Raw genomic sequence first — 23,670 nt, 5'->3', positions numbered from 1 at the left:
CTCCAAGAGCGAGGGTCCGGACATCAAAGGGCGCCAGACCTATAACTGAGGCCGCCCCAGGACAGGAAGGCAGTTGTATCCTGGAGTCGAGAGACACCGCGACGAACTCATCCTTGACGGACTGCTGGCGCTGCCACAGCCCTGCCTTGTGAACTATTGCCCTGCCTGCTGGCGCTGCCGCGGCCCTCTGCAACCTTCATCCTCGTGGGACCTGCTGGCGCTGCCGCGGCCCGTTGTAACCTTCCTCCTCGTGGGACCTGCTGGCGCTGCCGCGGCCCGTTGCAACCTGCATTCTCGTGGGACCTGCTGGCGCTGCCGCGGCCCTTTGTAACCTTCATCCTCGTTGGGACCTGCTGGCGCTGCCGCGGCCCGCTGCCACCTACAACCTCTTCGGGACCTGCCGGCGCTGCCGCGGTCTGACCCATCCGAACACCGAGCTCGAGGATTGTGAGCTATCACCGTTACACCCCCGTACCCGTGGGTACCAAGACTGTCCCGCTACCCCCTTCCCTTACTAGAGACTAGAATTGAGAGGATCATCGTGTCCTGATCGCCTTGTATCGTACCACTCTACTACCAGAAGTGCCTATAAAAGGTGTTACCCTGATCTTTGTGTGGTGTCCATCTGTGGGGGGGAAGTTACCTGTCTGTGCGATCACTGTGCTCGGCCGACCCTCCAGGTCCCCGTCTAACAATCGGAGCAGCTAAGGTCACCCTGGCAGCTGCCTGGAAAAGGAAAGAGGCCCCGGCTATTTCCCTCTGGCACTCACGGCTCTGGAGACTGCTCAGTCTTGAACATATGGCCGATATCTTCAGAGATAACTTTAAGAATGTTGAGTACCAGTGGGGGCCCCTAGTTACCTTTCTCTCCCATGGGCTTCCATCTGCGGTCTGTCCCTCTACCGTTAGAGCCCTCCATCTTTTTCACGTCTGATGAACATGTCAGTGACACTTAATCCCATTCTTGTAGCTGTACTGCCGCCACCACGGGTAGGGTGGGGGAGGGTAATGAGGGGGGAAGGGGTTCTGGGAGGGAGAGGGGTTTGTAAATTTGGGGTATATGTCCCACGTTGGGACAAGTTTTGTTCTGCTCTGTTTACTTCGCCTAAGGCTTTCCAGCTGGACTTCTTGAGATGGCGCCGTAGATATCTGTGGCGCACGCCATCGCCCTGCTCAGAGTTACAGTCAAGTTGCTTGGTTACAAATGGCCTTATAGGTTGATCCAACGGAGCAGCTCCAGTATGTTAAGCAGCTGTATCCTTCATTTTGCTTTCTTATTGTGCAGAGGAGCTGGTCTAGTTTGTCTTATGCAATTTGGCTAAATGTCAAATCTCCTTGCTGGAACTCGTTGATCCCCTGTGTGGGACTACAGAGCTGTTGTGTTTTCATTTGTGGAATGCATGGTACAAATTTCTAATAAAAATATCTTTGACAAAAAAATAAGGAGTGGTTAAAAAGCACATAAAATCAAGTTTAATCAAAGTGCATAGTGCTCAGTGAACGTACAGCTGTGTGAAGGAATAAGTTTACACAAATACATGTTTCTTCATCTCATTGTTGGAGATAATGGTAAGCTGGGATACAGTGCCGTAGGTTTCTAAGTCTCATAAAAGGAACAAGGAAAGTTTTAGTTTGCATTTAAGTCACATAAAAACAAGAAAGTGTAACATTGACTGATTGAAGACATTATTACATGGGTATACTCTAGAGTAGAGTTTGTGCTGATACCCAAGAGGGAAACAGGGTAAGTATTCTGAAACTAAACAATAAGGAGTGCTCCCAATTTTCTCTAATCTCCTATAAATAGCTGGAGGGGCGACCTCAGGGATTAAACGCAGGTAACGTGCAACAGTTGGTTTCAAGGTCTCAGCTCTTATCCTAGCTGTTTGCAATTGGGCTAATAACAGTGCTAGTACATGCTTTTTGCTGAGTGTCACGTGAAAAGCTGTAGCAGAGAAAGCATGGGCTAGGCCAATCATTTCAATTTTTTTTTTTAGCATATGCCAACCACGGGATAGGCAGTTGGCAATTATATCCCTTGTTACGGACGCTTCCTCCGCCTGTCAAATGGCTGGCTACATTAAGAGGAGTCTGATGTGGTCGCTCGAATAAGTTCGATCCAGCTCATTATGGCTGATGAAGTGGGAAGTTGATAAGGGGCCAGCCAGGATCTTCCTGCAAAAACGAATTCTTCCCTCTGTAAAGCCATGCATTCGGTAAAACCCGAGATTCCTGACCCATAAGAAGCTATTGGGGGGCACTGTGTATATCTGCAACATAGGGGCCAACGCCTTTTCACAAGAAATGTGTGGCAGACTAAGGAGTGATTCAATCGCTCTGCATAACTTTGCACTGCAGTGTGAGATGTGTGGGGCCCATGCACCAGACGAGCAAAAGGTTACACCCACATAAAAAAAGTACTCCTGCTTATAAAAGAATTTGGGCCAACTGAAATGCTTGAAAGTAGAGTTTGCTTAGGCACACATGCAATTATAAATGATTTAGGAACATTTGTAAACAAGTCCATGTTGGCCATGAAGTGCACTAAAAAGTGAACTAGCATCCGAAGGGCTTTAGGTGTACGAGCCATTGGAACGACATAGTCCGCATACAGGAGCGCTGGGAGCAGAACGGCATTTATATTTGGAACATCAGAATTGTTCAGGGTTAACGAAGTGCTGAGCTTGTTAATGTGTACGATAAATATTAATGGGGCAAGCACACATGCTTCGCAGACTCTGCACCCATTACTGATTCCATCTGACACCTCACCATTTTGGCCACACCTGACCCTAACTTTTTTTGTTTGTGTGCAATGAAACTAATGAATGCACAAGTGTCACATCAAGTCACATCTCACGGAGGAGTTGCCATAGCTTTGACCGATTTACACAGTCAAAAGCCATGGACAAGTCCATGAAGGCTAGATGTAGTGAGGTCTGTCTTGCCACTGTGTATTTATCGATGACTAAATTTCTAATTTAAGCATTGCTCTACTGTGCCAATACTGGTATGATAGCCGTATTGAAGGGTGTTTAAGATGTTGTTGTCCTTGACCCACTCTTATATCCTGTTGAGAGGGACCCGACCAAGAACTTTAGAAGGGATATCAATCAATTAAATGGGTTTGGAACAGTCCCCTTTTCTGAAAACTGAGACAATAACAGAGCTCACCCAGGAGCTGGGTATGGTAGAGTAACTTAAACTATTGAAAACACTGTTCAATAAAGGGGCCCAGAGGTTCAGATTGCATTTGATTATGCCTATGGGAACACAATCTGGCCCCGGGGATTTTCCCCACATGCTCTGCTGTATGGCTACAGTAACTTCCTGTAGGGAGACCTGCATGAATGAAAACAGATCCTCACACGCTGGCATTTTGAGTCGGAAGCTAAATAAATCTGGGGGAACTGGATCACCCATGCCTCACTATCTATGTGGCAACAAATGGAGGTAGATATCTGAACAAAAGATACAGCTTTCCGAAAGGATTTGCTATTTTTTGAACAGGCTGTATGCATTACTATATAGCACTGCTGGGTGATAAGTTAATCCCGTCTATGAGATGGTGCTATTTTTTATTGCTCCTGCAAGAGGGTTACATCACAGTGGTCTCTAGGCTTCTTATTTAGGGCTCTACGCAAGAGATGGTTAGACAGGGAATACTCATGAACAAACCACCACGAGCAAGCAGCGCTCGTCTATGTGGTTTGCAGATGGACTGTCTGATCTTATTGCAGAATGCCACAAAAGAACTATCACCCCTTGGCCTGCCCCCTCCACCAGGCATCCCATAACTAACTCAGTATTCTTGGTTACTAATTTCCTGAGAAATTGGTGTGGATCTGAGAATTTCCAGTTGAGTCTTAGATTGTCTGTGGACAAGGATAGGTTATTGAGACCAGCTACAATCTGAAAATACTTTCTAGATGGAACGTCCAATACTATCTCAACAGGGCTATGATCACCGAAATTTGTGTTGATAATGGTGCCGTCTGACAAAAAGTGAATCAAATTTTGAGAAACAAAAATATAGTCTATTACTGAGAAACTGTTCCTCACCCTAAAAGTGGGCAGGCCCGGGTTGTTGATTCCAGCAGTTTCCATCACATTACACAGGATGTGAAGAGGCAAGAAAGAGCTCCAGTTCTTTGCCCATTGAATTCCCTCCCACACCATCATCTGAGACTTAGCAATTGCGAGTATTTGACAGCTTAGCGTTGAAGTTTCCAGCCATGAATAGGTACATTTGCTGTCCCTCATTAGATTTTCGCTCCGCAATGGTGGAAATGTAATCTAACAGAACTGGGAATTTTTGATTGGGCACATTAAGAAAATCATTACTGTAAGAGTTAATAAGGTACTACGTAGATGACCCCTCAAAAAGTACCCCATGGAAGTTCTTGCCTGGTGCATTCAAGGCCTCTGCTCGGCTGCTGAGCGGCAAGTGAATCCATTTAGTTAAACCTCCTGATGCTCGCTTTGAGGTGGATGGTACAGCTGGTATGCAAAAGCACAGGAAGCCCTCAAATGCTATATGGTTAGTATCCAAAGTTTGTTGCATTAGCAGAATATGCTAAGATCTTAGAAGCAGTTGCTGGAAGTGCTATCTTGGTGTTAAGTCCTGCAATATTCCAGCTTATTATTCTCAGCTGGCGGTGTTTGACCAGCATGGGGTCAGTTGGAAGAATATTTTTGGGGCACGAACATTTTAGTATTGTAGCCAGACATTCAAGTTAAACAAAACTACTGGTTTAAGTAGGACAGCATGTACCTGGTGCTGGGGCATTATAGTTATGGTACAATATCAGTGCTGTCCCAGGCTAGATTGACTGGGCTTCCTCCACAGTTGGCCGGGACGGATGTATGACGTTACAACGCATACTTTTACAACGCCTACCTTTACATCGCAAGTTTTACAACGCATACCATTACAACGCATAGTGCTTTTAGGCGCTGGATCGTGAATAGTTTAATTTACTATTCCAACTCCAGTCCCCGTGGATAGTAGGGAAGGTGTTGGATAGTACATTAAACCTATTCCCTATCCTAGAGCGCCCCCCAGCGCAATGCGTTGTAATGGTTTGCGTTGTAAAAGTTGCGTCGTAAAGGCACTGCGTGGTAAAAGTTGCGTTGTAAAGGATGTTTACCGGCCGGGACACATCCTGTCAATCAATCTCGTTACATTCTATTAGTGATGCATACCGGCAGTTACGTTAGGCCCCAATGTGGCTGAGGGTGATAATTGTGTGGTAGGGAGCGCACTATCAGATAGGGCAGCTTGTAAAAATAACCCAGTGGCAGTGTGGCAATACTGGATTTCGTTGGTGCCCTCGCTGCATTTATACCTAGCAGTCTCTTCACACTACTTGGACGCCTAAAATTAAGGATGATGCAGTCACCAGTTATGTCTTCTGGATGCGTGGACAATCCAGCTTACCCGCCAAACCATTAGGTTCTCGTTTCCATCTGCAACGTTAAAATTACTATTTGCCCCAAACCAATGAATAACCTTGTTTCATGCCTGTTCCCAAGTCTCAGTTTGATTACTTTTCAAGGCTGGTACTCCTGCCATTATCAGGACATGTAGGTTGGCTTCTGGAAGAAGATTTAGAGAAACAGTGCTGGGCTTGATGTCCATAGCTCTGGCAATGTTACTCTGAGTGGCTGCTGCAGACGGGGGCAATTATTTGGTGGACAAGTGCGAACTGTTGATACTTAAGTGGAGCCGGGAAACTACAAGGATTGACTTTTTTTGGTGCGGTGTCATGCATACTGGTTGTACAACGGTGGACGAGTATTCCTCCGTTGTCGGTCTCCACTACTGGGCTATGTGTTTCGGCTACAGGTGGGCCAATAACCAGTTATTTGCCCCAAGCCGCCCATAGATAGTCTGTGTTCTGTTAAGGCTATTTCATAACTTACGACCTCTATAGCTCTCTCTAACCTAGTATTGACACTTGTGGGTCTATGCAGCGGCATAGAGCAGTGAGTCACTTTGTGTTCGTTTGCCCACAGTGTTGAAAGACTAAATAGGAGCACTTGCCTGCAGCGTCCAATTGGTGTGAGCTCTATGGTTGTGCAGTGAACCAGGCAAGTCTAGGGTGGCCCTGGATGGGTGCGTTCATGGCCCGGGTTTTGCCGGGGCACATCCTGTGCTGCAGGGATCGAGCGGTGCTTGAATAGCGTCAGTGTCTAAGGCCCCTCTTTAGGTAGGGGTGCTGGGGGACGATGTCCCACACCAGCAGGGCCTCCCAAACACCCTGGAGCAGTCTTTGCAGGTAAAATCAGTGCAGGCAGAGAAACTGCAGCTGAGTGGGGAAGCGCTCATTGGCGGTTTCTCTGCATGCATTGATTTTACCTGCATAGTATGCTCCAGAGTGTTTGGAAGGCCCTGCTAGGGTGGGACTTTGTCCCCCAGCATTCCCCTGACCTATGCTTCCAATTAGTTTTGGTAATAAGCATTTTGCTTTGGTACTGCATAAATACTTTACACACTTCCATAAGTGAACATATGTCATGACCGCATGTGGTTGTTACAACGACCGCATTGTTAAAACGTGAACCATTCCAACGCAAGTTGTTTCAACAACTTGCTGTAGGGGGCGTGCTGGACTTGGAAATAGTAAAATTTACTATTCCAACTCCAGTGTGCGCAACAGTAGGGAAGGTGTCGAATAGTAATTTATACCATTCCTTAGTTTAGCGCCCCCCCCCTTTGTAACGACCGCATTGTAATAGCATGTGTTGTACCGCATGCGAAGTAAGCGCCGTTTACCCATAAGTTAAGGTCTATGCTCTGAACAACAGCTACCAGAGGACTGGGTTCAGGTGAATTTAGTGACTTTAAGGGTTCACACAAGAGTTGCGATTATCCTTGTGGTGGGCCGTCACCCATTACAAATAATAATCCATTTTCTTACACTCCCAGTGGTATGTTTCTGTTCTACCCCAAATTATATTTGCTTTGCTATCTTTTCCCCCTGGAAAGCGCCCCAAGCCCTATTTAGAGAATTCTAAAAGTCAATTCCTTTTTCCAGCTATATATTTTCTTATTCATCTCATAAGCTTTTCATGACTTTGAAGCCTTCTCTCTGAATTTCACACACATCTTATTTAGTCAATCTCTTGTCTTTACTTTAATATAGCCGGCGAATAGAAACAGTGCGAAAAAAAGGGGGCACTAATCTAGTACCAAGATAGGAAAAGGTCTTCAAGTGGCCCAATACCTGGTCATCTCTGGTGAAGAGGTAACACAACTTTGTACTCCTCATCCTCAGCATATATCGCAAAGTTAAGGGCTGTCCCAGCGCGCCAGAGACCCCCGTTTTGCGGAATTTTGCTATAGCAGTGTGTCTTACATTCACTTGGTGTGCAGAACCTTTCCACTGCATGGTTATAGTCTTATTGCTACATCTTGCAACCCATTATTCGCCATGTCATGATGAACTATGGCACAGAGCGGTGTTTCCCACTAACTTTACCTCGGACTGATGCTTTAAGCAAAAAAAAAAAGAAAAAGTAACAGACAATTTTCTTTCTACATTTTATTATTTCAAACCATGTGAACAATTTCATAAAACATCATGTGATAAAAGCTACGCTGCATCCACATTTACTAAAAAGTCCCCACAACATCCCTTACAGGAGAGGAAAGGCGGGGTCGGGAGAAGGGGCGGAGCAGAGATGGCCCACTCCGCTTTACATATAGCAGTCTATGCTTCAGCGATGAGTTATGGGGGGATGATGGGGGCATAGCCTGACTTTGGGGCATATACAGCAGCCTTGTCTGGAAACCAATGTGTGTTAATGTCGACAGTGAGAAATTGGGAAGATTGGACTGAGAAAATGAGGACATCAAGTTCAATAATCTCCAACAAACATACAGAGAGCAAAATACCCACTTCTTGTAATTTCTGTCGGAAAAGTTGACATGTACAGACAAATTCTTGCATGAACAAATTGTGTGAAAGTGCTCAAAACTGAGCAAATCCTACAGAAAGAAATAAACACAGAGGACAAGACATGCAAAGGGTTTTCATGTTCAGAGTGACCCAAATTTTGGCTCCACACCTAAAATTTCCTGCGGTTTCAAACCACCAAAACACATCCATCTGAGAATAAAAATACCAAGAAAACAAAGGGGAGCTATACATTTTTCTGTTCTTATATTTAACAGGGAAGAACGAGGGACTACCAAAGATGTGTACAACATAGATCCAGGAGTCCTTTCCAGATTTTCAGGATAATCCATGTAAATTAGATGCATTTAGATACCCGGAAATTTGCACAATCTGCAGTTACTTTTTCCAAGTCAAGTAACTGTGTTTCGTAAGGAAATATGATCAAAAATCTTGGGGGAAGTGTGGCTTTGTAGACATTTCAATCTTTAAACCGTTTCACAGTTTTTCATAATGTTAGCATCAAAAGATGTATGGATAATGGATACAATTCCTGAAGATGGCTGCTGTGCCTACAGGGGTCAGCATCGTTTCACCCTAAAAAAAATAAAGGCTGCAGAAAATAGCAAAATGGCTGGCAAATGAATGTCAGAGTGGGCTCACAAATGTACACATTTTCAGGCATATATCTAAAAATTTTAAGACATCAGAGTTACCCGGTATCTAATGAGAAACTCTTCTATGCAGATTTGAGAAATTACAGCTTACATGTTGAATGGAGGCATGATTGTGTGGAGTCAAGACTACAGAATAACTGGTCACGAGCCGGGCGGTGCGTACAAGTACAAGCTGACGGGTCAGAGCAGAGCCAGCTTGGGAAAAAGCAAATGACAGACCAGCCATTTTAGGATACAGACAAACATGTCAGATATCAAATACAAATCCCATCCCCCTTAACCACTTGCTTCCACCATATGGCTTGGGAAGGTATATTTGTAATATGATTTTTCAGGCACCCGTAAAGCTTATATTAGTCAATTATCCATCTTACGTTACTTACAGTTCCTCGAAGGGCTGAGGGGTGGTTGGGGGGTTAAAAGGGGCAGCCTATTCTTTTGCCAGTTGTCCATGCTCGCTCTGGCTCTGCAGTCTTCATTCCCATGCTTGGCATACTCAGGTGTCTCTATTTACAAATAAGGTTTCAGGGCACTTGAATAAGGCCCATTTCAAAAGTGCCCATGTTTGGCTGCTATGCTGCTGAAAGGCCTCCTTTGATTACAAAAATGTTTATTTTCACTACAAATCCTGGGGGCGATGCTATGAGTTACCTCTAATCCCCTGCTTGCAAACCAAGCCAGATAAGATGAACCAGTGGCACTTCACCATCTGCTGTTCCTGGCAGGGGAAGAAGTACTCTGCCTTACTTTCTAAATGGTAAGTATAAGATTGAAGTGTCAGAGAGGGGTGTCTTAAGGCTGTAAATGCAAGTAGGAAGTCACATGTGCCTTTTTTTATGCAAAGATACTCTCGCTGGGTGAGTGGCACTTAATGGGAGGCAGGTCATGGGTTGTTACACAGCAGATCAAGAAAGCAAATTTATGGAGAAAAATATTGTAAACATACGAGCAACATCCTGAAGGCACAAAACTGACTGCAGATTTTGGATCAAGACAGGTTGACCACTTAAAACTTTTACATTTTAAATATATATCATTTTCTTAGAAAGCATTTGTTATTCAAGCAAAGTAAATAAGATTACATGTTTTGCCTTTAAATTAGATTTTTTTTAAGTAACATTTTTTTTATTTTGTGTGCAAGACCATCATTTTTTAACAAATGTCAGGCTAGGACATGCTTCAGTATTTTTTTTTTGTAAATCTCAATAACAGGAAACCTCTACATTTTCAATTCAATATATCTTTCAGAGGCGCTGTAAATTATCTCAACATAATAAATCAAATTCTTTACTTTTAAAATGACAAATAATTTTTCATTAAAACATTTAGGCAAAGAAGCCTACAGGCTCACGGTTAAAAAACACAGTTACAGGAATAAACAAGCACTGGCAATGCCTTTATGGTGGGGAGGAAAAATAAAACAACGTACAAAATATATGACCAATTATTTCCTTAGAAGGAATGTGCGAACGCCAGGCAACTGGAGAAGGGATTAGATTGAGGCGTAAGGTTGGAGTAAGGGGGTGCAACAAATATTGAAATTCTGGCACTTGCCCCCGAATTACTAAGTCTGTACTCATTTTAAAAGGATTTAAAAGCTGAAGTCTTGACACGATGCAGTAAATCTGCTTTTTCTCTGCCGCCTGTCTTGCATCATAAAAGCTGGTTCAAGTAATCCTGGAAGCACAAAGAGGAAATGAAGAGATAAGGCACAATACCGGAAATGTCTGCATTTTAACATATATACAGGATTGTGTTTTAAAGAAAATGCTGCCCTCATTAAACATTTACAACATGGTTACGCAGAAGGTTTTTTGTGGTATAGGGAGACAATAGGTTTTTGGGGGGTGAAACTTTTTTGCGGTTCAGCGTAACACAAATATATATGTGGAAACGTTTGTGATGTAATTTCCACAGAGATTGCCATTTTTATGTACCGCTCCTCCCATTAGTGTGGGCTTGGAGTGTTCCTACCTTAGCCTGGAAGACATTCAAGTACTTATGTATGTAAACAACGGGTGTTGGTTCCTTGATCTGCATGAAAAGCGTTGGCGTGGCAAGCGTGGCAGTGATGTCACAGGTCGTATGGCATAGAGCACATTTAGATGCTGTGATGGAAATGTCATGAGGGGCGCCTAGCCAAGAACCACCCTACTCAAGGATCAGGATACGGACAGCAGGGAGTTTGTGTGGATGCTGTGCGAGTTACAACAACGAGAACATAATAAGGTTCCCCGTTTCCCGTTTTTACAGATAAATACAGACAGAAAACATTTATTTTCTTGTCTGTATTTGTTTTTAAATGTGGATAGAAACGGAAATTGGGTTGCTTTTTCAATAATTCTAAATACTGTCTGCCATGACTGCCAGTTCAATAGCTGTGTGGAATGATATGTAAGGGGGTTAAAAAAGAAAGGAATTTTAGTAAAGAGGCTTTAACAGCAGTAGTTATGCACAAGGTTGATACTGAAATTTGCATATTTTCTTATAAGTGCATTGATTTATCTTCTACTGGTATTTGCAGCCTGAGTGCATATTTACTGGTTAAATAAAAATGGAAATATACTAATTTCAGGTTAATTTTTCCACAAAACCCAAAATAAATATTGATAAATGCAGATATATTTTGCAAAAAATAAATATGGATCAATACAGGCGGAAATGTCACAAAAATAAATACTATAAAACTGGGAGCCCTAAACATAATATATATCCTCCTGAAGAAGGGCCACATTGCATCAGGACTAAAACAGGTCACATTCTAAAGATCACTAATAGGATACTGTTTGAGAGGATTTCTACTTAATTATAATCATTAAGTTAGGAACCCGATTCACAGTGACATGGTGGACCCGATGCAAACTTCTTTACAAAACGCGCATAAGGCTAAAGTGAAAAATTCACAAGGGCATTTATAGATGCATGGTTATGCAGTTGGATATCCAGGGAGGGTGGATCTGCACAGCAATTGGGCTGCTTACCAGTCGCTGCTTCACTGCGTAGATCCAGTATGTTAATAGGTGAGAAGCGAGTGTGTGCCCCAGTGCTTAATTTAAGCCAGTGGTTTCTAGTGCTCTGCATTTAATTGCCCACATCAGCACCTATGGCAGCCTGCCACATGGTGGCGCTGTCTATCTAATTTAGCACAACAGTTTATTATTAATACAATGTGCATCACAAATAACTAATACTTGCCACTCAAGCCACTCTTATAACTTTAGGGGCCTGGAATAGTCACACTTGTAGGAATGTGATGGTTAGTTGTTTTGGTACTGAAGTCTGCAGCACTGGCAGGGACAATGGGTGGAGTAAGCTGCAGTGGCCACCTGACGAGCGTCCTGGCACTTATTTATTTTTTGCAAATTAAGCATTCGTGTGCCCTGAGAATTTTACACAGCTCAGATCACACAGGCCATGTTTTCAAGCCCAGAAAATGTGGCAACATGACGGTCTCTCACAAAGCCACTATCACCCTAAACATCTTTTATGCTTTCTGATGAAAAGGGACTGTATGGTACCAAAGCAAACAACCTTCTATAGGATTCAGAGACAGCCTTTAGATGTGTTTATGGTATTTTTGGCTTTCTGAGCTAAAAAACTCATGTGAAGTATTTGAACGCTTCTCGTTGAAGAGCAGAAGTGCATTCTAGTTGTTTAATCCGGAGTCTTTTGGCCTTGGATGGAGTTCTTTACCTTCTACCTGTACCTGGTCCAGCACAGTCACAGCTCAGGATTACAGAAATGCTTCCTAATCAACAGATCTCGATTCCCATTCTCACCCTCAAAAATCCAGGATTATTCAGAATTCTTAGTCTTCCTATTCTTTAAACCCTATAAGCAATGACTGCACATATCCAAGTTATGGCTCTCTGACATTATTTATTTCACGGCTCCTATTTTGAGTGTTTTTTTTACCTTTTATAGGAATCATTTGTTTTTTCAGATTATGTTACATAAAACATACGTTGTTCATGTATTTATAGTTTCATACCTCGTTTTTTGGATTATGAATTCCAAATATAAAAAATGTGTATAATTCATGTTATCTGTGACGTAACGGCACAAGTTGCCAGACTCACATCCTAGTCAGATATACTTAATGCAATACATAACTTTAGTTTCATGATGCTTTTATAAGCAGCAATTTGTTCTAGGACAATTGATGTTCAGATAAATCAAGTAACAACATTCTGTCATCACGGTTGTGCTGCATAAATCTCATTGTGTTATGTTATTCCATGGAGTGGTTAGTTAAACAAAGCATCTAAAGTGAACTTTTCAAATTTTCAGAGAGGGGGAGAGGGAGAGAGAGGGAGGGAGGGGGAGAGAGGGGGAGAGAGGGGGAGAGAGGGGGAGAGAGGGGGAGAGAGGGGGAGAGAGGGGGAGAGAGGGGGAGACAATTTCAATAACATGCATTTGTAATGCAATAGGTCTTGCATTTACGAGAGTTTGAGTTATTGGCAATACAATAGCTTAAACTCTTGCAAATGCGAGACCTATTGCATTGCAAATTACTAGCGCCCATGCGGCGCTTTCACATTCATGGAGGCCGCGCCCTTTTCTTTAGGTAAGCCGTGCCTAAAGAAAGGGGCATGGCCGACTAAGTGAAACCGCAGCATTGGGTGGTTTGACAAAAAAAGTATCTGTCAAGTTGACAAACGGATTTCTTTTTGTAAAAGCACCCATGTCGCGTTTTCACTTTAATAGCGGCCGCGCACCTTCGTTCAGACGCGGCTTGTCTAAAGAAAGGGGAGCTGCCTCCATTAAAGTGAGAGAGCCGCATGAGCACTAGTGAATTGGCCTAACGGCTAGGGCGGTCAACCTCAAATCTGGGGAACTGGGTTTGAGTTTTGGCAAGGACGCGCAACATCCTGTGATTCTGGGCAGATCTCCCTGCGCCTAACAACAAAAAAAAAATATGCAGGTGTCCTTATGTAATGCAACTGGTGCTTGTGTAAAGGGCTCCGATACCTGATACCTTCAGGTCAAGTTTGTGCTATATAAAACTCAGTTAAATAAGAAACAAAAAGAAATTAAGCACGGCCGCTATAGTTAAAGCAGACCGGCATTATTAAATAAAAGCGGGCGGCATGCTGCGACTTAGTGGGCAGCATAGGGGAAATCATTTAACAAAATAGTGTTCACCGCCAAGATATAGCAGACCGTGCAACAAGACAAGTAAAAGGTCCAGTCGTTATGGGAGGTAAGAAATGCAGACAAGGTGGTACCAAGGAGGGACTAAATAACAGGCCTAATGATGACTCAGAAGCCGGCGTTTACGAAGGACAATGACACAAGCCAATTAAAAATATGGGTGGAGAGTGGGCGGGGCTTCAAAGCCATACTCCAATACTGCATGCCTCGCAGCAACGCAGGTGCTGACCAGGCTCAACCTAAAAACAAAAGGTCTTGGTCAAATCCAGACCTAAGGGCTCAGTTCTTAAAGTCACTACTGCACCCATCATCTATGTCCTTGTATTAGTGCAGATTTACAGCTTTCAAGAATTCACAAAGATTTCCACAATTAGGCCAGTAAATTTGCTTCTAGAATATATTTGTGAGTACTACTTTTTAGCACGAGCAAAACTTGCAGGTATAGATTAACGCATGCAAAAATCTGTTGAGCATTAACAAATTCTCTTTCATTCCAACCACTTTTTTCTCCAACCCTGGAAGAAGTTTTACTTCTGCCATTGTCAGGAGTAAATTTCCAACCTTTCTCAGTATGGGAAAAAATTACAGAAGAGCTGGCGAAAACCCCTAAAACATGCAATTTAGTAGGTTTGCACAGACTCAAAAGAACACTCCAACCCTGGAACTATTGCTTAACGCTACCTCCATCCCCAGTATGTACATCTGTGGAAAGGTGGCAAAATAAGGAAATTGCTAGAATTCAAAGCCTACCATGGTACGATCCCTGACATAATCAGAAAGGCTAATATCAGATCTTATATAATGAGATTGTGCCAGAATTTGTCACTGCACTGCGTGGCACCAAAGAGAGAGGTGGATTTTTCTACAGCACAAGTTGATTCATGAAGCCACCTGTCCTATGGACAAGTAGATATTTGATTAAATTCCATACCCCTGAGAACACCCGGTATCGAAATGGTTTTAAAAAAGCGCACTCTTTCCAATAGGCTTGGCACTTAAAGCAGAAGTCGCCATTCCACCACACATGAAGGGTATGCCATGCCTTTCCCATCACGAAGCAGTAGGCAAGTCTACGTTCAGACGACTGCAACCAGTAGCTGCTGATCAAGACATGAGCACATAATCAGCACCAAGTCACCTACGGATGCCAAAGTAGATCAGAAAGCTGTTTTTTCAACAACAAAAAGCCCTTACTGACTGGCCGGAATAGGGATGTCGCCTCCCTAGAAAAAGCTGTGCAGATCACCAGGGAAACAGGTTGCCTGGTTACCGAGGAATATTCTGCTTTCCAAGGTTTTCGAGTTACATCAGTAAAACAGGAGATAAAAGACAGGGGGAAAAAAGCAACAAGAAATTTAACAGGCTGGCAAACATCTGGCTGGTGATTCTGTCTCTATGGGATTTTGCAGTCTGTTTGCTGAAACAGAAAGGTGGCTGCTTCCCACAGTGTTATCCCAAGGAGGAGGTCACAGACCGGATGCTAGCGTTTTGAATCATCCCTCCACGATTAACTAGCAACATGCTGTTTGCAGGAGTCCCTTCTTTCAATCATATCCCCAAGCTTGCACTGCGGACAGGGAGGAAGGGGTCTGGTTGACTGCAACAACCATTGGCAGTAATAAAATGGTGGAGCCACATAACCAATGTGAAGCAACTGCGAGTAACTCTGTCCCTAAACAGAGGTTTGTCCTGTCCTATAAACAGTGTCCCTGATGATGGGCAAAGAGTTAATAACACTAAGTCTGTTTCAATGCAACATCACACACAGGAGTGATCAGAACTGTGGTGGCCGAAGGAGTGACACGGGCAGGATGGTGAGGATGTGGTAGGCAGAAGACAGGCATAGCCATGAAGGGAAGCAAGATCAGGAGGAAGGTACCAATATTAGTCTAAGTGTGGAAGGAAGATAAAAGTCAGAAATGAGCTGATGGGGTGTTGCAAATATGCAGAATGGTGCTGAAATGGGAGGCAAATTGGGGGTCGCTCTCATGCAAAAGACAGACAGAAAGGTACCAAAAAAGAGAATACGGTATCTATCCCATCAGTGGGGTGCCCCTCTTGCAGGTAGACGCTACTGATGTGTGGGAGAAAGTTGCATTTGCAGATGACAACCCCACCATGATGTGATCATCAAGGTTCCTCTACTGAGTATGAACAGAATATTCAAATGGCCACCAAGCTAAGCAGAACAGTCACCAACTAGCCATTACAGTATTGTAACCTTGCCACATCACAACATTGTATGTCCCTGCTAGGCAATAGCAGTCTGTTGTATAATTGATACCTATGAAAACGCCAACACATCTCCTACTCACCATTAGAAAAACAAACTAATATTTACAGAAAGTAGTTAGTGACATTCGAAATGTAATCGTACAACTACAGAAGATTTTGCAAGGTGTAATCAACAGAATGTTACACTGCTTGCTAAAATGAAAGAGTGGAGAGAACTGCAAGCTAGGTGGTGTCTTGGCCCACTCCTTATAGTGGCCCTTGTTGTAAAGGGCAACCAAGGGGACACTGGTGGGACGAGAAACGAGGGAAGCCTATCGCTACATGCATACTGAAATCCATAATTTAATAAAGCTGATAACCACCCGCGGTAGGTTTTAGACTTGTCAATTCAGCAATTCTCTATTCAGGCAATGTCAACAGTGTCTCTCTCCTCTCAAGAGTTATGTGAAAAATATGGTTACTACTTTTTAGAAAAAAGAAAATAAGACTATTTCACTATCATTAAGAGTCAATAATTACACAACCTGTTTCAATTCATTCTGCAAGCCTACACCACATTCCTCCCCCTGTAGGTGCTTTTAACCCAACAGATTCAATGTAAGTACCTGTACAAGCCTGTTTGATTAAACAACATTCATCCATAAAGCAAGTCTGTGTAATCACTGTTCTTAAAGAAGGCTCACCCTATAAAGAAACCTACACTTTGTTGTGGATTTGGTACGTTTTCACCCACATAAAACGCCACACCTATCTAGTAAAAATCCTGGAAATGGTTTTTGTTACCCGGCTACAATCTTTTATGGATATCAACAATATACTTTCTCCTATGCAACCAGAATGTCATTCATTGCATGGGAAAGAGTCCGTTTTGCTCAGCTTTTGTGACAAGTCTTCTTTCAATGGATGACGGGGCAGCATCCACGTTCTCCATGCTGGACCAATCTGCAGCTTTCGACACAGTAGACCATTGCATTCTTTTAGACGCTTAGCCACGGACTTGTGGGATGTACCTCATATCATTAAATAGTTTCGCTCCTTTTTGAGGATCGTTCAAACCAGGTGAAGTTTGAGCCTTTCTTTTCTCATCTTCTGACCCGGAGTTAAGGAGTTTCACAGGATCCTGTCTCTAACATTTGTCTAAGACCACTTGTGGAACTAGGTTACAACAGTAATATTTCTAGACATCACATACCGAAGCTACTCCGATTTATTTAAGATCTTCCAAAGCTTCCATATTCTGCTCCAATTTGAGCACTCCGAAGGGAGGTATTTAAAGCTGAACAACTTGCAACTACTGCCAATCGAACAAAGCTAAAACATAATTGGTAGTAGTAAGGGTAGATCGTTGTTGTTTAACCAACAAATTCCGGAAACCTTTGGCAAAAAACAACAAAACACCCAGCTGATGAAGTTAAAAACTTGGATTTTCTTCAATGCACACACTTCGTTCAAACTTAAATTTGAACCCGTTTTTAAAAGATGTTTTTTATCACCCGTACAATATCCTGACTTTATATGCCTTCAAAAGCAGATCTTTAGTGATAGGAGTCAATTATTGCCAGCTTAACTACTGCAATGCATTGACACAGGACTTCCTATGTATTAGCAAATGCCAGAGAGCAAAGAATAGCGCGTTACTATCAATTTACTGCATGAAAAGACAAACTATTTCTCAGAGTCCTTGTGTTCTCTTTGTTGAATTTGTGTGCAGGCAATAAGTGCTTTCAAGATCTTATGCCTTGTGTCCCATCCTCCACAACTCGGGTGACATTTGACTGTGTATCCCAGAAAGCAATTAATTTGTGACGATGCAGGCCATTCTGTTTCCATTCAACCTCCTTTATAATGGCAACGGGGTGCCCTGCAACTTCCAATCTTCTCACCCTCAGGAAAAAAGCTAAAAGATAATTATTTTGGTTAGCACTAGGAGACCCTTTTTGAGTGGTGGATTTTATGTAAATTGTGTAACTCCCTGACTGACTGTGGAAGGGAATAATTGATTAAAAACGTTGGTGGAGTCTTCACCTTGAACAAAACAGAGTGAAAGATTAAGAGACTAAAGGTGCAGAGATCTCTTTTGCATCCGGAAGAGAATGAGAAATTGAATATATTGATGGTGCCTTATCTGTATTTTTGGAAAAGATCAACCAAAGTGAAGATGCTTAGATTCATGTGCTTAAAAGAAGATCAAGAACATAGGCTAACCCATACCTTCCCAGAAAGGTCAGCAGTTTCCTTGTTAGAAGAGGCCACAATCCTTCAGGTTGTTTTTAATGATGACATCAGTGACCGCGTCAAACACGAACTGGATATTCTTGGTGTCGGTGGCACAGGTGAAATGTGTGTAGATGTCTTTTGTCTCTTTTCGCTTGTTTAAATCTTCAAACTTACTCTGGATGTAGCTGGCTGCCTCGTCATACTTGTTTGCACCTGTGAAGGAAGGGAGGTGGGTCAGAGAACACTGGCTTCGCATTAATAGAACCATTTTACAGAGGCCATGGATGGTTAACTATATAATGTCATTTAAATTTACTAGACTGATCACTTTGCATATATAAAGCTCAATTTTGCCACCTTCTCGTTATCAGATTTCTCCCCATGCAGGTCCAATGCTCTCTTTCACTCTTTAATTTAGTGCTCACGTAACAAGTACACTATACACTTTGCTTTTATGTTCAAGTGAAAAACAGTTTGCCATAATTTATACACAAATTGGGCATGCGTTTTTATCAGGACAGAGCTATTTCTCTCTTCCATATGTTGAATCGACACAAATCCGAGGCTCCTCCCATTATCACTGTCCAATCTGGAAATCGTAATTACCCCGCTGCACATAATTTAGAGTTCAACGCTTCTCCCCCCTTCCTATCTAAAGTTCAGTTCTTAGCATCATTCTTTATCCAGAGAGAGATACTCTCTCCACCCACCCCTCCAAAGCATTTTCCAATGTAACTTCCTTGGTTCAATCAAATCCTGTAAATTTCCGCAGAAAACAAATTTACATTTTCCTCCTGCCTGCGTTTGCCTTCCAGTTATAGAACAGAGGGCCAATTACTGTATGTGCAGCATCATTTTACATTATCGAAAGCTTACAAATATTTAAAAATTCATAACTGAGTATACTCCAAATTGCCCCAGTCGTGCTGATTTTCTCGAGTGGTCTCACCATTACAATGGCCAATGCAGGCACAGTCAACTGGTAGCTATCCATTGATGGAGGATGGTAGGTAAAGCAATGTGTAAATCAAAGATAATAAGGTAAGAGGAACACTCTGCTCATTCATGAATGGAGGAAGGCTTCCATGAACACCTCATTAACTTCCAATGCTGGTGGTGGAGGTTCATTTTGCAACAAGTAGGCCAATGTGGTCTGTGCCATTTTCATGCTGCAGTAGCATCTCATACCCTCGAAAATGTTAATCTCTAACATTTGCTTTCAGCGGTATTCGCCTAATTTGAAGCTATGCAGTAACTATGCCCGGCTGAAGGTGTCAAACATGAAATGGCTCCACTTCATAGCCATGCTTACTTTATATTTTAGAAAATCCATTTGGGTGCCATAGAACGCTGAGGGGGGGTGGATTTAATCACAGGTTTATATGGAAAGGGACACAAAAATCACACTAGAGCAGTGTGCCGGGACTGCTCTGATCATGTCTAAAACAAAAGAAAATGTAGAATTAAGTAAAGCTTCCGGCTAAAGACTTCTAGACTCTGGCACAAGATTAGGAAACAATCTAGGCAAGAAGCCTGTAATGAGGTTTAACGCCTTAACCACGGTGCGGGCGTTCTATTAGGTGGGCGGGGCTCTGTCGGTAGCGAGGTAGTGCTCCCGTCGGCCAACGGCAGCACGGAAGGGGTTAACAAAACAATCTCTCTCCCTAGTAACGCGTTGGGGTAGCAGCTGTCACATCATTAAGGGGAGAATCCACTTCAGAGGTAAGGGTTTGGTTACAAGGGGTGAGAGATAGTTCCCTAAAAAAGCCAGCAAGATCAAAGAAACTTTGTAGGACTTATTGGTCGAAATGGCGCCACCTCCAGGCTGTACCCTGTCAATGAACTTTGCAACAGGTCCCACAAGCAATTTTCCATGTCAATCACATGCAGAGATATCCAGGGCAACAATCACATGGACGCATTACATCTGAACTGCAACATCTCTTCCCATAGAACAAAACAACATCAAATAACATAATAAATAACATAATACATTATAAATAGCAATAAACGTACAGCATTATAAATAAATAAATAAAAAAAATTAAAATTATAGTGGCCCAGCAAACAAGAAAAGTACTCAAAACCTGTACTTTGAAAAACAGGGTCTTATTTTTAACAGACAACACATGGCAGACCACTCCGCTACAGGCCTGGTCGCTCATTTCTTTGCACAACATTTTAAAACATTTCTCACATCAGAGCACTCAACTCTCCTTCCACTCAGATAATCTACCTGCAGTACATTTGATTATACCCTCTTTCCAACACAACCAGTGCTGGGACAGAATGTCACTTTCTGATATTTTACGCGCTTTTACCATCTTTTCTGCCAATGATGACCCTGTATGCTAGCACAGCATGCATACAATGACGCTGCATCCTATCACCATCGTTAATCTTTTTAAGATGTTCAGTTGAATTCTCCTAGTTTACCTACCTTGAGGACACCTTTTTATTTACAACTGCGTAACAGCGTCTATTTCTTGCAACAATACAAAAGATGCATCAAGTCTAGTGGAATTTGGAACTTGTGCTACACCTTCACAGTGACATGGCTTCCTTTCAATAATCCAAGTAGCCTCCAACAGGAGGTCGGGCATACTAGCAATCAGAAATGTGATCATCTTTACTAACGCAAACTGTGGATCACTATCCCACACAACATGTTCAGGTAAACCACCACCATATGTTCGATGACATCCCTTTTACTTCACTGACAAACTCAGGCTACTTAAAAGAACAAGCATTGGCAAAGCCAACAGGTTTCACCTATGCAAAATCTTTTGGCTTCGTCAATGATTTTTTTACATGTTGCGCAACAGCGTGAGCTGATGTGGAACACGGCTTAAAGTATTTAAAAAAAGTGCTATGAGGCGGCCAACGTTGTATGCATCATATCACTTTTTTTTCGCTTTAATCATGCCTGCACTACTATGCAACATGTAAAACAACAGTGGCGGTGTATTTTCTTTTTTTTTGGGTGGGGGGGCAACACATCAGAGAGCGGAGGGCGAGTAAAATACAATGGAGGACTAGGGTTGTGGGGAAAGACAGGCGGGAAGTAACAGAGTTACTTTTGGATATGCACTCAATAAGAGTGGGTATCCAAATAAAACAAAAGACTACCTGCATGAGTCTGCGGCCAGTGGAAGGAAACTGGCCAAAGGAAGCTGTACCTGGTCCTGTATGGACATAAACATAAACAGAGAAGCCTCAAGAGGAAACTGAGGCGAGGAGGAAGTGCTGACCAATAGTAAAGAAACGTGAGTGAAGTGGGGGCCAACAAATAGTACGTAGAAGTAATGGGGGGATCTAAGCCCATTAAGAATCGTTTTTTTTTTAAAAAAGAACAATAGCTTTTGCAGACACTGCAAGTACGACATAGGCGAAACCTAAAAAACGCAACCATGAAAAACACACCTAAAAGCACCACTGAGCATAAAATGTTACACTATGGAACCATCGCTCCTAGAAAGCAAGCTCAACTCTTCAACTCCTGGTATCCTTGCATCTGGATGGTGGCAATGGTCTGCTCCAAGACCTCTCAGACTCTACTTTTTCTCTTGTCTCCTCCTAAAGGGCATCCTAAATGCTGCAGTTTGCCTGACAATTATGACCATATCACCATCACACTGATGAACGTCCACTGGCTTGCCCACACCATCATCAAAACAAGTACTGGCAAAGCCAATAGGTTTCGCCTATGCAGGACCTATTGGCTTTCTCAATATTCTTTTTTTGAAATCTTGCACAGCAGAGCGAGCTGCTGTGCTACTTGGCTTAAAGAAAAGAAAAAACAAATAGGACGCCTTCAGACAGCGTCATAGCCCTTTCATTTAAAACGTTAAGCTATGCACGTACAAACAAGTTATAATTGGTATTTTCCCTATACTTAATATGCAGTTTATATTCTTGAACAAATGCCCATTGCAGTTACCAGCATGGCAAAGTGTAGCTAGCTGAAACACTGAGCATGGAGAGGCTGTGGCGTTACGGCCAGAGCTGGTGATTTTGGAGCTGGGGAACCAGGGTCAAGTTTTGGCACTAGTTCAGCTTACTGTGATTCTGGGCAAATCACTTAATCTCTCGTGCCTGTAGAAATGAGTGTATCCTTGTGAAATGTAGCTGGCGCTCACTTAAAGTGCTCCAAGTAAGCCCTCCCAGTCGACTTTGCGCTATATAAAACAAACTATGATGGAGGTAGGAGGGAGACACCTAGCGACGGGGTGGGGAAGAGGCATGCAGCATCTGGAGCAAGGTGGTGGGAGGGACAGGCCAGCAACAAACTGGGAAGGGGCATGCAGCGATGGAAGCGAGGTGGTGCTAGGGATGGGCAAGCCACAAACAAAATGCGGACTCTTGAATGCTTAAATAAAGTATGATCCAAGTGCGTGGCCAGTGGCCACTGGAAGCAGTACTTGGTCCAAGCTCCATAGCAAGGACGAAGACGTGATGACAAACAGGAAGTTGGAGGCAGGAGGAGCCGCAGACCAACATGATGAAAGGATACAAGAGTGGCGTGAGAAATAAACCAAAGGTAAGTAATGGGCCTGCTCTAACTCCCTTACAGATTTTTTTGTTTTGTTCAAAGAGATTTCACAAGCATGGCAAAAGCGAACCCTAAACAGCTACACACTATAAGAATCCATCTTACCTGGCACCGCTACCTACCTGGATAACAGCTCTCTGCCTTCAGGAGAACTGGCAACATCAGACTGGAGATGAAGGGTAGAAAAGAAAAAAACAAGGCAACAGGTTCCCAGGATCTGGAACTGCATCCTTATACCCCAAAGTCCACCCAAGCACTCCTCCAATTACCAAAGAACTGAAGATACACCCCTTAGAACACTAGATAAGAAAACTGTAACAGCCCACTTTTGCTACCAGAACCCAGCTACAAGTCAATCATTTGCTGACTGTATCTTTGTATTTGACAGTGTATAGAATTCCACTGCCTTTCAGCTAGGCTTGCACCACATGAATACCATACGTGTTCAAATTTAAATCACCTGATAAAATGTACAATGAGCACAATGGCATCTACAACCTATTTAAGGCATGAATAATTCCATACCTTAAATAGAACCTTCTCTACAGTGAATAATATCTCTTATAATAAAACACATGAAGGCAAGTTCTCTATAGAACCACACAGAATGCATGCCTTCAAAACTAGAGGATTCAAACCTACCTGAATACTCTGGAAAACAGATGGTCAGTGAACTGTGGGTGATCTTCTCCTCAAAAAGATCTTTCTTGTTGAGGAAGAGTATGATGGATGTGTCCGTAAACCACTTATTATTGCAGATGCTGTCGAAGAGTTTCATGCTTTCATGCATGCGATTCTAGAGAGAAAAAAGAATGGAGCATTAGTCTATTCGAATGAAGTGAAACTTTGGAATATTGCACCAAGCGGTTTCATCTGGAGAAGATAGAGGAGGAATATGTCAACTCATGAAACAAGGTCATATTTACCGGAAAGA

At 42.9% G+C, this 23,670-nt stretch overlaps 1 protein-coding gene across 1 annotated transcript in view; it reads right to left on the bottom strand.

Annotated features, from left to right (window-relative positions):
* Positions 1 to 7,532: 7,532 nt before the first annotated feature.
* Positions 7,533 to 23,670, bottom strand: part of GNAI2 (G protein subunit alpha i2) — a 465,915-nt gene continuing 449,777 nt past the window's right edge. The window contains exons 7-9 of the mRNA XM_078661258.1: positions 23,379 to 23,532; positions 18,179 to 18,397; positions 7,533 to 10,255 (exon numbers count right to left, since the gene is read on the bottom strand). Of these exons, the coding sequence (XP_078517384.1) occupies positions 18,207 to 18,397; positions 23,379 to 23,532 (345 nt within the window). The 3' untranslated portion in view covers positions 7,533 to 10,255; positions 18,179 to 18,206. The remainder of the gene's footprint in view (positions 10,256 to 18,178; positions 18,398 to 23,378; positions 23,533 to 23,670) is intronic.

Source organism: Lissotriton helveticus, chromosome 9 (genome assembly GCF_964261635.1).
Source record: "Lissotriton helveticus chromosome 9, aLisHel1.1, whole genome shotgun sequence".
NCBI classification, from domain to species: domain Eukaryota; kingdom Metazoa; phylum Chordata; class Amphibia; order Caudata; family Salamandridae; genus Lissotriton; species Lissotriton helveticus.
This window is presented reverse-complemented; position numbering and strand designations above follow the sequence as displayed.